The 16,261-nt window shown below is 35.3% G+C and overlaps 1 protein-coding gene across 4 annotated transcripts in view; it reads left to right on the top strand.

Moving 5' to 3' along the window:
• Positions 1-15,309, top strand: part of nadka (NAD kinase a) — a 235,054-nt gene extending 219,745 nt beyond the window's left edge. For all 4 annotated transcript variants that reach the window (XM_051931383.1, XM_051931384.1, XM_051931385.1 and 1 more), the window contains 2 exons: positions 2,567-2,649; positions 14,231-15,309. In XM_051931383.1, coding sequence (XP_051787343.1) covers positions 2,567-2,649; positions 14,231-14,378 — 231 coding nt within the window. In that variant the 3' untranslated portion in view covers positions 14,379-15,309. The remainder of the gene's footprint in view (positions 1-2,566; positions 2,650-14,230) is intronic.
• The last annotated feature ends 952 nt before the right edge of the window (positions 15,310-16,261 follow it).

The following is a 16,261-nucleotide window of genomic DNA, read 5'->3' as shown; positions in this document are numbered from 1 at the left end:
ATTAAGGGTTGCCACAGCGGATCATCTTTTTCCATATTACTCTCACTGCACCACTCGGAGTATTTATATCACTGTATCTGATTGGGGAATCACAGCAGCAGCTGATCGGAAAGAGAATTATCGGTATACAGTTTCAAGCACACACTTTCCTGTACGGACCTCGCGTTTCAGAAACAGTTTCATCCCAAGAACTATAAACGCACTCAATCAGTCCATCAAGTGCTCCTTGTAGAACTGTTTGTACTTATAAGTACAATTACCCCACTGTAAACTTGCACTACAGTTATAATATTGCACAACCTGCGCCAATTTATAAAGCGTGTATGATGATGATATCATTTTTAAGATGAAATGCAGCAAAATATGTTGCTTATAGTATACAGATAAAACTTTAACTTCATTTAAATAATCTGTATTGTTAATAATTAAACATTTGAGGACATGGTGCCGCAGCGCTAGCTAGTTCACGGATAGCTCCTGCCTTGCGCTGTATTATTGCTGGTGCTGACGCAACACTGGAAGGATAGACAGATAGACTAATTAAACATGTACTACGAAGATATTTCAATGTTCCTTAAAAGTTTTGAAGAATCGGCGTTCTAAGCTTACAGATGGCTTAACGTCTATTACAGAGCTGATTGTGTGGTGATTAGGTATTTGGAGAAAGAAAAGTAAGGACAGGAATTGGAGGTTAGTACGTTTGAAAGAGACAGTACTTCTGTATTAAATTATTTCATCGAAGGTCACACATGGCGCAGCAAGCCTCTTGCGTGAGATATGAACAATCACTGTGCCACCGTGTTCCCATGTTTAATAACATGCTTTCATTCCTATCATCATGAAAAAGATATCACGTGTACATCTCAGTATTTTAATTATTCAGAGAGCTGTAATATCACGAATGTAATGGATTCTGTGTCCTGTTGGAGAAAGAGAAAGAACGGAAGCACGTAGTGATTCACACACACAGAGCACATAGAAGATCAAACACAGAACAAAGCATTTAACGTGCTACTTGAGAAACTAGTAAAATAAACAATTTTAAGATGAAGTTTATGATATTCTGTTTTAATGACAAAATAAACTACGTGATTAAAGTGGAAATTTCGAGATTAAAGTTGACATTTCATGCTTTTTTCCGCCACTGTGTGCCTATTTTTTGTCTCTGTACCATAATAAGCTTTCATATGACACTCGGACGGTCCGCTGCAAGTCGCCTTTTCACGCCGACTTTGATATGTGACAACTTCTTTTTTATTTCGGACACTGTGCGACTTTATGAACTTGAGCTTTCGAGTTTCTCCGACACTATGTCACTCGATCAACTTTCTTTTGTTGATTATACCACTGTTTAAACCAACAAATAGTACGTTTTTCCTTTGCCTCCACTTGGTATTCACTGAAATTGTTATATTTTACCCCGTGCTTTTCCCATTGTCTTTTCACAGAAGGCTATTTATATCGATTTGCATATTCAAAGAGGCATAATTCTGGGAGGAGTTGGGGCGGGACAGAAGGCGCGTGCACATGCGTTACTTTTCACGCTGATCAGGATTTATGTAATGAAAGAACGTGAAAGTTTGTGTATGCACAGATTCCTGCATCTGGATTTTTCTGTGCGTACGCACATTTCCACTTTTGTGCTTACGCCATGTTATAGTGTGAGTTCTACACACGGCGTTACACATGAGGCCCCAGGTCTTTAATGACTTCTTAGGCCTAGCCATCAGCAGTGTGTCGACCATGTTGAAAGGTTTACTTACCTTGGCAGTGACATTCATGTCTCTGGTGTCTCTTCCAATGAAGTCAGTAGTCGGATTAGGAGAGCATTGAGGGCTCATGGGGTCACTGGAAAGGGGTGTGTAATGCTCCCTATATCTATGCAAAAGTACAAAGGTCCAAGTTTTTACAGTCCTGGTGCTTCCGGTCTTCCTATATGGTTGTGAGATATGGATGCTATCCAGTGACCTGAGAGAAAAACTGGATCCCTTCTGTACTGTGTCTCTTCAGAGAATCCTTGGGTACCACTGGTTTGACTTTGTGTCGAATGAGTGGTTGCTCACGAAGTCCTGAATTAGGCACATTACCAGCATTGTGAGGAAGTGTCAGTTACGGCACCATGGTGATGTGGCATAATTCCCCGGGGTTGATCCGGCTCACAGGATCCTAATTGTTAAGGACCAGAGTGGCTGGACCAGGCCAAGGGGATACCCATGTAACACCTGGCTGAGGCAGATAGATGGTCATTTCCAGAGGTTAATACTGAACCATGTGTCTGCTTGGTGGGTTGCCAACCAGGATCCTGAGCTGTCACGTCATGTGGTGGGTGCGGCAACAGCTGTACCAGTGCATGCTCCCCAACCTGACCTGACCTGATTATATCTTCTTTTTTTGTCATCCAGCACAGTTTCTGTTTCATTCTATTAGTCCGTTAGACTTGTTATAACTTATGATAAACTAGGAATCCACTGGCACAATGGGGGTAATACAAAAGCTGATTTGCATAAAGTGAGTGTCTAGATTGTCTGACTACTGCCATTTTTCATTTTTATTTTTTATTATACAGATTATGCTTTCTCCAGATTCTCGAAATACAGCTTGGGTTTCTTTGGATGGGAGAAAACGTCAGGAAATTTGCCATGGAGACAGGTGGGTTCTTTGTACAAGCTAAAATTCACTATCATATTTACAAAGTACAATAAAAATCTTAATTGCTGACTAGTGACAGTCATATAATGCAGGCAGTAAATGCAGCACAGTTAATACAACACCATACATTAAATGCAACATGAAATGATACTTCGTGCCCCTGGTCAGTACCCTTGTCTCATTCTATACTGCAGTTTTGTTCCCTGATATACTGTATGTATGTATGTATGTATATAATATATACAGTCTATTCCTCTTAATTGGGACACATTAGAACTAGGACATTTTGTCTCAATTAAGCGGCTGCCCCAATGAAGCGAATTCCACATAAAATTAAACAATAAATCATTTTCTTTCAATATTTTAATAAAATTATTGAACCTAAATATAAATTATAAGAAAATAATATAAGCTGTGAAGAAAAAATAATAATAAATTCTAAAGTAAAATAATTAGGTATGTACATACAATTTAATGCTGCAAAAATGCATCAAGTGTAGTCTGTCTTTTGTTTTTGTAAGTTTGTACTTTGTCCTTTGCAGTTCGTCTTTTCTGTAATGCCCATTCCTCACGCAGTTGATTTTCTTGTTGTAAGAGACGCACTATGGTATATTTTGGTCACCAGTTATCTCGGTGAGATTACGATGGCTTGTATTAAATGGCTGGCAAAGCAATTTTACTTGAAAGTGTAAAATAATTTCTTGGCATCTTGGCAAGGGTTATAATTTTATAAATAATATTGACAAAAAAAAAGTTTACTTATACGTTATACGTACACGCGAGGTGGTGTAGGGGTAACTGAATACGGTTCGGTAGTGGTGACGGTAGACTATTAAGCAGACATGTGCTACTCCACTCTAAGATTGTACTATCTAAACTTACCAGTGCTTCTTCGACGGGCGACGATAGATGACTGACTTGCAGCACGCGTCTGCTACTGTCCCAATTAAGCGGAATGTTGTCCCAATTAAGCATTTAAATTATGTATTAGTTTATTATTTTGGTTTTCATTCCTTGAGATTTGGCCCAAATAAGCGGCTGTCCCAATTAACCGGTGGCCCAATTAAGCAGAATCGACTGTGTGTATATATATATATATATATATATATATATATATATATATATATATATATATATATATATATATATATATAGATATATATATATATATATATATATATATATATATATATATATAGATATAGATAGATATATATATATGGTTGAAATAGTTTACTGTCAAATAAATGCAAAGAGTAACCACCCATACAATCAGATTGTCACACAGACTACGAATGCCGTGAATATATATAGATATATATATATAGATATAGATTATATATATATATATATATATATATATATATAAGAGAGAGAGAGAGAGAGAGAGAGAGAGAGAGAGAGAGAGATATATTTCTTTACTTTGAAGAACTAAAATTAAATATTGGTTATTGTAATATAACATAATTATATGTAAAAACATATATATATATATATATATATTAAGAATAAAGAAAAACAGTAGGTGTTTGTGTAAGTATTCAATCTTCATACTATAATATTGCAAGCCACTTTCTGCTACAATAACAGCTTTCAATCACTTGTACATACATTTTTCAGGAGCAATCTTGGACCATTCCTCCAAGTACATTTGCTCCAGAGTGGTCAGGTTAGTCAAAAGATGCTTTTTCACCACAATTTTAAAGTGGTATTAAAGATTCTCAATCGGTCTGAGATGAGTGCTTTGACAGAGCCTCTCCAAGCTTAGTTTTGCCTTGCATTTGGGATCATTGTTCCGCTAAAAGACATCTTTTTATCCAAGCTTCATTTTTTAGTAGACTGAAATAGGATATCTTTGGTTGTATTTTTCTACCTTCGATTTTTCCTTCTGTTTTAATCAGATGCTCAGTCCCCTTTGATGAAAAGGAGCCCCAAAGTATAATGCAATGACCACCATACTTCATTATATATTTTTTTTGAGTTGTGGGCTGTGTTACCTCTCTTTAAACATTGGCCAAAATAATTTATCTTGGACTCACCACAAAAACGTTTTCCCTCTAGACATGCTTACACGTGGTTCTTTTTGAGTAATGGAAGCTTGTTTGTAAAATGGATGGCTTCTTTTCTAATTGTCTTGTAGGAGGTAGACAAGTGACTGTGCAGAATGGCTGAGGTGTTTAATAATACTGCTTTGTTTTCAGTGACAGAGTGTGTTACTTATGTAATGAACAGAGAGAACTATGTGCCGGTAGTATTTGAACTGACTTTACCACCTGAACAAGAGCAGTGAAATTTGTTCTTTGCTTTATAAAGCATTTTAGTATAGTCTGAGAAGGGTATTTAATTAATAAACTAATGGTTGATTAAATGTGTGTGACCAGGTAGTGACACAACAAAATTTAAGATAATGAGATCTGCACTGGGAAGGCAGTAAGAAACAAAGAAATGTTCCTACTTTGGTGACATTATATTTCATATCATACTGTTGCTATGGGTGTGTCCTCTTAGTTGCATATGCTAATCAACATGCAACATTAATAATAATACATTTTATTTAATAGGCGCCTTTCTTAGCACTCAAGGTCACCTTAGGATAAAATTAAACAACATTAGTAAAATAAAAACAAGAGTATGATAAATCACAAAGCAATAATTAGCAAATAACAAAGATAACAGGGAGTAACAGTGTAGAATTCACAATTGGTATGCCAGCTTGAAAAGATAAGTTTTGAGGGCAGTTTTAAACTGTGTTATTGAATCGAGCTGACGTATATGAGAGGGAAAAGAATTCCAGAGTTGAGGAGCACTATGAGAGAATGCTCGAGCTCCCACAGAACTGAGTTTGATGTGTGGTACAGAAAGTAGAGCTGCAGAGGAGGATCTGATAAGTTTGTAGGAAATCAGTGAGGTAGTGGGGAGCAAGGTTGTGGAGAGCTTTAAATGTTAAGAGCAGTATTTTGTATTGTATTCTGTAGTTAACAGGGAGCCAGTGAAGTTGAGAGAGAATAGTCGTAATATGTTCAGTGGATTTAGAACAGCAGAATTTTGAACAAGTTGTAAGCGATGGATAAGTTTTTGTGGGATGCCAGATAGAATAGCATTACAGTAATCTATACGTGAGGTGACTAGGGCATTAACCAATATTTCAGTACTGTGTTGCATAAGAATAGGACGAAGTTTAGAAATGTTTCGGAGATGGAAGAAGGCAGTCCGAGAAATGTTACTTATATGGGAAGAAAAAGAGAGTACTGTCAAGAAAAAAAGCCCAGGCTCTTAACTTGGGAGGAGATGTTTGTGTTAATATTGTTAATTAAAATAGAAGAATGGTTAACCTTAGCAAGTGTAAATTTAGAGCCAATGAGGAGAACCTCAGTTTTATTGCTGTTTATTTGTCTTTATGTCTTGGAAACATGCCATAAGAGTATCTGGAGGGAAAACAGAAGTGGATTTAGTGGATAGATATAGCTGTGTGTCATCAGTGTAACAATGAAACTTAATACCATGGTGCCGGAAGATATTACCTATTGGGAAGATATAAATGAGAAAAAGAAGTGGCCCCAAAACAGAACCCTGCGGAACTCCCTGAGTAACGACTGCGTTCTCAGATTTAAAGCCCTTTATTTGAACAAATTGCTTCCTATCAGTGAGGTAGGAAGAAAACCACTGGAGGACAAGGCCACAGACTCCAAAACTAGCTAGACGTTTCAAAAGTATCTGATGGGATATGGTGTCAAATGCAGAGCTGAGGTCGAGAAGCACAAGAACTGATAAAAGTCTCATGTCTGCTGCCCGGAGAAGATCATTTGTGATTTTGACCAGGGCAGTTTGTGTTGTGTTTAGGGTGAAACCCAGATTGAAACTGTTCAAAAAGGTTATTTTTTGAAAGATGGGACTGGAGTTGGGAGGCAACTATCTTTTCGAGAACTTTAGATATAAATGGAACATTTGAAATAGGCTGATATTTGTTAAGGATATTTGGGTCTAAACCTGTTTTTTTCAGAATTGGAGTAATTGAGGCTGTTCTTAGTGAGAGGGGGACCATGCCTGTAGTAAGGGAAGTGTTAATTATAGTAGTTATCATGGGAGAAATATGTGACAGACAAGACTTAACAAAGCTTGTAGGTATTGAATCTAATTGGCATGTGAAGAATTAGATTTTGTTATAAGCTCTGAGATATTATTTTCAGCTGGTAAACTGAAATCTGAGAATAGGGTGGTTGGTAGGGGAATATGGGTGATAGTGGAGAGTATGTCATTTTCTGCAGAAATAGAGGAAGCAAGTTGCTGATGGGTTTTTTCAATTTTTGAGTTGAAGAAATCCAAAAAAGTACAGCAGCATTTAACAGAGAGGTTATGGTGAGCGACACTTTCTGGTGGTGTAATTAGCCATTTCATTGTAAAAAAAAAAAAAAAAAAAAAAGAGCTCTAGTATTTTTCCCTCCTGCATTGATAATGTTAGAATAGTATACAGTTTTGGCAGCAGAGAGAGCATTTTTGTATTTTAACATGTGATTTGAGTACATTTTCTTGTGTACAACAAGACCCATCTTTTTAGCTAGGCGCTCCAACTGTCGGCCTGTGGCTTTGAGCTGATGGAGTTCAGATGTAAACCAGGGAGCAGTGCGAATAAATTATGCAGTCCGTGTTTTTAAGGGAGCTAGTGTATCAAAAGCAGAGGACAGAGCAGCATTGTAATGGTCTACTAATTCTGATGGTGTGGTAGTGGAAGTAGCAATAGGCTGGGATTTCAATAAATCTAAAAGGGTCTCTGGGTTTACACGCTTGACGTTACAAAATGAAATTACAGGCTGAACCTTTGATTTACTGAGAGGTATGCTAACATCAAATGTGATCATTTTGTGATCTGAGATAGGAAATTCAGTAAGAATAAGATTGTGAGCTGTGATACCATAGCAGCAAACTAAGTCTAAATTATGACACTTGTCATGAGTCAAAGTTGACATATTGAATTAAATTAAAATAGTTAAGGATTTCATTAAAATCATTTGTCAGTGCATCAGTTGGCATGTCAACGTGTATGTTAAAATCACCCATGAGGATGACATTAGTAGACATGGCACGCAAAGTTGTTAAAACAGTAAAAAGTTCAGCAATAAAAACACTTGATAGTTTAGGAGGTCTGTATAAAACAGCAATTATAGTAGGTGAAGTTCCGCAGAGTTTGCCAGCTAACAGTTCAAAGTGTTACGCTGGAAGAGGTATCAGTGTTAATTTTAAGTCTTTACGGTGTATTATTGTGAGACCGCCTATCTTCCCCGAAGAATGGGATTTGGAGATGCAGACAAACTCTGGAGGGAGTGCTTGATTTAGATGGAAATAATCCCCCGGTTGCTGCCAAGTCTCCGTAAGACATAAACAGTCCATCTTAGTGTCTGTGATAACATCACCAGTCAGCAGAGCTTTGTTAGAGATAGATCGAGTATTAAATAATCCAAACTTCAAAGCGTCTATGGACGTATATTCCGGTGATTTTACCAAAGGAATCAACACGTTATGATTATCACATCGCACAAAAGTACGTGGACAAGTGCGTCCTTCAGACCAAAGTGAAGGAATAGATCCGCTGCTATTCCTGCTGAGGCAAAAACGACGACGAGAGCCCCGGTGAACATTTCATCACTTTTTCATAATAAGTGAGTAGAGCTATCTTACCTTGAAATTTTGGTCTACTTTACTTAAAAAAAGCTCAGAAGACAGTTTGTGATACTATTTCCCAATAGAAGGCATATTAACTTTAATATTAGGGCCCAATCATGGATATCCTGTATTTTTGTTTTAATTTGGAGGAATGTGCCCAGTAAGAATTACAGCAAGGTTCTTTACAAGTTGAGGAAGAATGTACAGTATGTTGCAAATAGACTTCATTCATCCCTGGAGGAAATTTAGAATAATTATCAAATTACACTCCTTGCTTGAGATGTTAATAAAGAGGTCTCTTTCCCAACATTGCCAAAAGTGGTCTAGCAGTGAGCACTGTGCCAAAATGTTTTATAAAGTCTTTAAATTCTGCCAGTATTCTACTTATTAGTTACATTTTTTCACACATTTAGTTATTTTTTATTAATTACTGAAACTGTAGCTTTTGGATATTTATTATTCCTCTAACTTGGTGATTGCTTTGTGGTGAACATTGGGAGAGGCAAACTTTCTTGCTTATTTATTATATATATGTATAAAATATATAGTATATACACACTTCTATATTGCCCCTTTCCTCACATTTTTTATGGAACCTGGTCTCCCAACTGTTGTCTCCCAACTGGCCGGGTCTGCCGGAGGATCAAAACAAGGTTTTATGTTAACTACATTTACAGTGTAACATTTCACATCTGCATAGTTACCCCGTTTAATTTTGTCTTTAATATGCACCAGTTTTTTTATCCACTATTGCTAGTTTAATCCACCTTGGAGCTAACTTTGCAGAGAATCCGTACACTGCCTGAAAAAGAGATACCTTTAATTAAACTACATCCTCATATGCAAGGAACACTATTTTATATATGCGTAACGTAAATCAAAAAGTAAAAGTAGTTTGAAAATTATGCAGTAACAGCAACTGATAACACAATACAATACAACTCATTCCTGGTGGCTTATGGATAGTTCAAACACACAGTGTATCCCCATTCAATAGGTGCAATGTTGGAGGCAATGTAGCAACTGCGGTTTGAACATTTTCCATATTACTTTTACGGCCATGATCTAGTATCATCACATCTTTGGTCCACTTAAAGAGGTTCTACATGGTCACAGGTTGACCTCTGATAATGAGTTTAAAGAAGCAGTGTAGTCGTGGGATCAGGAGCAGCCAAAAAGCTTCTTCTCCCAAGAAATGAAGAAGTTAGTAAAGTGATACAAGAAGTGCATCTTCCTGCAGGAAGAATTGATAGAACTGTTATGTTCATCTGCTCACAGTTACCGATGTTAAAGGTTAGATTGCCTTTACTTTTTGGTTCTCCCTTGTACTTGGCTTGTTGGGTTATAGGTCTGATAATACAAGAAGTTGTAACAAATTCCTCAAGAAGAACCAGTTGGTCTATTCACCTGCTATGTTGTTTTCAAATTCTTTAAAACAACCACCCTTGCTCTCTCAACAAATTGAAAGTGACCATCACATAAAGTGCCACAACTATTCCATGACTTTTGACATTCACGTTTGATATTTGAGGCTCAAGCAATTTCCTTTAAAGTCAACGGTCCCCCCAGGTACAATATTTCCACAGTCCTTATAAAGGACATTGAACTAAAAGCTTTTTAACCTTAAACTCCATGTAATTAATTTGACATTGGACATTCACTGTCCATACCAATGAACTATGATCCGTATACAAGATGAACTCTGTACCTTCAAGCTAATGTCTCCATTGTTCTACAGCCAATACTATGGTAAGTAATTCAACTCAGGACCTCTTAATTCTCTGGATACAAAATATCTCTTTGTCATCTTTTGTCTGAGTTAACACGATTTTATTGCAATATTGTGTGCATCAATATGGTCTTGGAATGGCAACTCAGAGTCAGGCTGCGCTAATACTGTTGATGTTGAAAAGGCCTCTTTCAAATTGTTTAAGGCAAGTTTGGTGTTCTGGTGTCCACTCCCATACAGTCCACTTCTTTGTGAGCTGATGAACCAGCACAGCAATATCAACAAAGCATGGAATAAGTTTGATACCATCCTGTCATTCCCAGGAACCACTGAAAACTCTTAGGTCTGTAAAGGTATGGCAACTTTTTTAGGGTCAGCCACCAGTCCTTTTCCTGACACTACATGCCCCAGAAAAGTAAGCTGATTTTGAGCAAGATGACATTTCTTGAAATTGGTGAGCCCGATATAATTTCTTAAACATTTCTATATCCAGCAGTTTGTGCACACTCCCTGAGAAGAGGTTCGTTAGAGATTGTAGCCTTTACTAAACCAATATATTATATCATTCCTGAGTGGTACGGCAGTAATTCTAAAAGGAACTAAGAATCAGTAACACTAAAGGTACAGTAGATTATACTTTTAACTTCTGTTTAATATCAGCTTAACACTCACAATACTATAATAGTCAAAGGAGAGCTATACTTGGCCAGAGCAAACGCAGTCAGGGTTTCCTGCAATTAGCGGTTGTCCAGCGTTGAGACAGAGTGTGGGAAGGCATTTTGTCCAGGCTTGGGTAGGAGCAATGTCCTCCATCCGTCCATAGGTGTGCTCTGATGTTCCGTGCACTTGTCCAAGTGTTTATGCTTTCTCTACAGATCAAATGTCCCAAAAGATGAACAAGCCACACATGGAAACAATCTTTTTCTGATCCTCCTACTCTCCTTTAATGGCCTGCCTGAGTTCAGGTTGCTTGTTTGACGTTGTTAGTTTGGAAAACCTTGAAATAGTTGATCTTGGTGACCCTGGCCATAATATTGATCATTACCAAACAGTGCACATCAGCACTTCAGCATTGTGTAACTCTTAACTCATCTCATCTCCCTGTCAGTTGGATTCCCATTGTAAATAAAATAATGTGTATGATTAACCCTCAAAGATCACACTTAAAACCTTTGCCTACAACCACCCTAAGATCCTGTATATTTTTGTTTTATGTTACATAAAAATACTGTTCTATCATCAACATAAATAAAACCATATCTTCCATTTAGCTCACCTAACACTCCTTCCATGAGATACTGAATGGAGGCCGCAGTATTTTTCAGTTCAAAAGGCATTACTTTGAAATGGTAGAGCCCATCTGGTGTATTTACAGCAGTCTTTTAATACTATTCTTTGCCATGCATACTTGCTAATATCCGCTTTTTTGGTCTAAATAGCTAAATATTGTGTCCCCTTGAAGAGATTCCAGAATTTCATGTACCAAGGGCATAGAATATGAATCTGACCTAATTTTATCATTAAGCTTCCTATAATCCACAGAAAATCATCAGGAGCCATTGGCTTTGTGTACTAATACCACAGAGGCTGCCCAGGAAGAAAAGGATGGCTCAATAATACCTTCTTTCAACATTGTTTGTACGTATGCCTGTATAATAAACCTCTTGTGGGGTGACAATCAATATGATCTCTGCCTAATTTGTAATTTATCTGTTGTATACATTTTTTTTTTACTTTGAAGAGACTAGAACAGACTTTTGCAATAAGAAACACAATCAATACCGTATATCAGAGAAACAATTATTTGTAACCATAGAAAGCACTAAAACCTGCACCTCCCACCCTTACCCAGAACAAAGAACTAATTGGTCATTTAAAAAAAGAGGCCCACCGTGTTATATATTCTCCTAATAATTAAAACAACATGAAGTTCCATAGAGACATGGGCAAGAACTCGGCATACTTATTTTAGAAAAACATTTCTGAAGTCTTGACAAAAAGCTCTACACAGTTCCAAATGAAGAAAATTAGATTTTTTTAAGTTTTGGAAGAATAAATATTTTCCCATTGAGTTACAAAGGATGCATTAAGATTCTTATTAGTCAACACTGTAACAATGTGGTGTAGGAAATAATGGTCGGTTTGTCTGAGATAAGGTAAGCTCATTTGAAGTAACTCCAAAGAGTGATGTATGAGGATCTGCAGTGATCACAAATGCTACACCATCTGGCAGATAAGAAAAAATCTTTTAATTTTGGACAATCTCAAAACATATGCCTGTGTGTGGACAGAACTGTCTGGCATCGTTCACAATTTGAGGTCCAACCCTTGATAAATTTTATAAAAATTAATTTGTTTTAATTTGAAGACATGTGTCCAGTCAACAGTTTTCAGATAAATGTCACGTTTTTTGTGCAAATTGAAGAAGAATGATTATTGCGATTTATCAAATTCCACTCTTTGACTGAGGTCAGAAGTCTGGAAATGCAGCCAATATTCTTTTTCTCACTGGTTAAAATACTTTCAAGCAAGTATAAGTGTTGCTGATGGATTAGTTGAAGTTTGGCAAATACTTTTTTTTTTTTCTTCTAAACAAAGTTCCTAAGTTAAATTAGAAAAACAAGCTTATTGAATGGATATTTACAACAGAGCTGATCAAAAGGTGCAAGCATATTATCACTATTAAGGTCACTGAAAGCTGAGATTCCTAGTATCTTGCAAGACTTAAATGCTATTACAATTGAGTGAGGGCTTAAGTGCAAAGTTATTCTACAATGGAACAATGGGCAGCAGTGTCCTTTTCCTTAAAGAGTTTTCTTCATTGATTCCATATTTTCATTGAGTAAAGCATCTGATTAAACAAAATTTCCATTAATTATTAATAATCGGAGTACAGAGCAGAGCCTACAAAGAGGATTTCTTAAAAGATTTTATTTTATAATTTAACCAGAAAGTTGCATATTTAGCACTTTTTCTATTGTCTCAAGTTATGAATATTTAAAAACCCAGCAGTATAGCTGAAAGTCAAGCAGTGCCATCTCACCTTCTTCTTTTGATCTTTATAATGTTGATTTTTTTTTTTTTGTTAGCATGTGATCTTTTTGACTCCCTTCAAAAAAAAAAAGGAACTTGAAATCTAATATGGTGAATAAATTGCAGCAAACATAAAAACCTGAACAACAGTGATTTTCGGACTATAGATTCTAATGTTTTTAAAAAAAAAAAAAAAAAAAAACTGTTCAGGTGTAAGTAACTATTAATTATTAAGCATAAGTAGTTTATCTATCTATCTATCTATCTATCTATCTATCTATCTATCTATCTTATTTATTTAGTATTTAGTTATTTAGTGTTACCCATTCCCTGACTTCCGTTGAGTATGTGCGTAGTGGCAGATTGCATTATGTGGCTGTAGGCCAAGGACTCCTAGAAGAGGACAGGTGATCTTAGCCAATGACAGTTGTTTTTTAAACCCTGATGTCCCATCTCAATACCTTTTTCTAAACATAAACTGCAAAGGAAGAGGAGAAAGAAAAAAACGAGTGAAAAAGAGAGATATGCTAGCCAGAAGGAGAAAAACTCCAGTATAAGAGATAATTCAGTAATATTGCATGGACCAGGAACTCTGTTTTGAAATAAATGGGCCAACTTACTGGGCTGATTGTACACTGTATTGTCATTGCTTCAGGAACTGGTACAGCTGAAATACTACTCCAATTTTGGGAATCAGATCCTCAGTGCTACATTTGGATATAATCTCATTGCATTCTCTGTATGCATTTGTAAGGCCTGCATGCCTGTGGCATCAATGTAGTTGTTGTTATCATGTGGTTGCCTCGTTTTGTCTGTTATAGTTTTCATTTTATTTTTCCTAACAAGCATTTTTGCATTTTTTTTCAGCGATTTTTGCAGTTACATTTTTTTTAAAATGGCACGCATATGTGTGTGTGTGCATTTTCAATCTGTGTCCTCTGAACCTCCCAGGATAGTGATCAGATTTGGGGACAGCCTTCATGAAATCCTTTCGTTAATAGTCTGTCATTAAGATTTAGGGGTGAACAATAGGTTTGTGGGAAACTGCAGCTCATACAAGAGAGTTTAAACTTGTTTCGACTCTTCATAATTAAAGAATACACCTTTTTGGAGCTGAGGCATCTTTCTTGATTGTAAAAGTGTCTTTTATTTTTTCCTCAGTATAACCATCACTACCTCCTGCTACCCTGTTCCATCTATTTGCTTTCGGGATCCAGTGAATGACTGGTTTGAGAGCCTTGCAGAATGTTTACATTGGAATGTGAGAAAAAAACAGAGTTATTTTGTGTCTGAAGAAGAGGAGTTTTAACAAAACCAGGGAACTCAAGGATCACATTCAAGGGGTTTTTACTATTTCTGACTTGAAGTTTTAACATGAAAATCATAGCTACTTTAATATATAAATAAAGGAAAAACATTTCTTTAATACTGAGGTATAATCTTCTCAACACTAATTGTGAACATCTAAACCAAAAAAGAGACATAAAAGACAACACAAAGCCAGCATAATTTTTTTGTTTAATCTAAATTCTGTGATGTATTTCCTTTATTATTCTACATGCCTCATGTGCTCTTATTATGCACATTTTATAGTAAACCTCTGTGTTCTTACATTGCTGTTGGTGGTAAATTATTGGTTAAACAATGGCAAAATTGTATATTATTGGTATAATGAAAATTAATCTTTGCAATATTTTAAAATTGTGCCTTAGTCTTTTTAGCTTTGATACCAAGATGAAATCTTATGTTTTCCTTATAAGAAAATAAATGTTTTTGTTCTTTTTGAATTTCTTTGTTGCCTTTTATAATTATTAATTGGCATTCACTTCTAATTCTTCTCCCTTTTGATTTTGAGATTTTATCTAAAACCTTTACAGACTGTTTATACTGTTTTTTTATTTGACATGTTTACAGGCCTTGTATTTTGGTTGAACAACAGTATATCCTTCTGTGATTTCAAGAAAAAAAAAAGACAAATCAGCAACAGTAATAGTTTACAAACTCGGGATAAGATTTAAAATGTACTCCTAGTGAATCGATGTAGAAGTCTTCTTTACTAACTGTATTGTTGTTACATGCCTGTGATTTGTTTAATATGCCTACCTTCACAGTTTTTAAAAGTTTCTAGATATCTAAAGTTTACTTCCCTTTTGCAAATGAGCACTTTACATGATTTTTGTATAATTTAAATGTGCATTATATGAAGCGAGTTCAGACATGCAAAGATTTCATTTCTTTTATTAACATAAATTATTATAGTTTATTTACAATCTCTGTGTCTTAAGAGGAACACAAAGTTATAAAAAAAGTATGCTTCTTAAAATTATCATCATATCATGTTTAAGGCTAATAATGAACTGACTTCATTTCTGTTACTTTTTAATAATACTAACAATTTATTAATCAGATGAAAATGAAGGATGTGATAGTTTTCATTATTCCATTGTTTTGTAGGGCATTTTCTGCAGTCTTTCCCTTACTTGGAGACCTCTATTTCTTATTATACTGTATACATTTAGTTCAAAGAAATATACTGTAACAGATTTATTTTTGGCTCATATGACTAAAATAAATTTCAACCAACAAATACAGAAATCAGGTTACAATTTATTATATTAGTATTATTATCTACTGTATAGTTTAACAAGTAAAAAATGTTTTTAATACTGTACATTGATTCTTTTTGTTACACCATTTTTAGTGAATGTAAAAGCTTATATTTTCTCTATACAGTATTTACTGTATATATTCAGAAAAAATGCTGTCTTTTATTTGATTAAGAACTAGTCTTTAATTTTTTGTTTTTTATCAGATTTGGTTTTATATCTAAAGACATTTGATATGATTTTTAAAGTTCTACAGTCTTTTTCTTACTCTCTGTATTTCAGATTCTACATCATTAAATTTATTTCTTAAAATAGCAAAAAATTAGTAAAACATTTTTATTTCAGAATTACTGCTTTGTGTAATTATTGAATTCACTGTGGTTTCAGTCAGCCCATATATGAACATACTGTATGGATGAATTGTTTTTGCAAATTGATTTAAACACTTCATGTATTGATATTGGAGAAAAGACCATGTAATATTTTTGGTGAAATTAATTATATTAATTGTGAATAATGTTTAAATAAAATTTAGTCATTTTAATTTGAAAATTCATTTGAAAAATGTTTGAGAAAACCTTAACAG

The sequence above is a fragment of the Erpetoichthys calabaricus genome, chromosome 8, assembly GCF_900747795.2.
Source record: "Erpetoichthys calabaricus chromosome 8, fErpCal1.3, whole genome shotgun sequence".
Lineage (NCBI taxonomy): Eukaryota > Metazoa > Chordata > Cladistia > Polypteriformes > Polypteridae > Erpetoichthys > Erpetoichthys calabaricus.
This window is presented reverse-complemented; position numbering and strand designations above follow the sequence as displayed.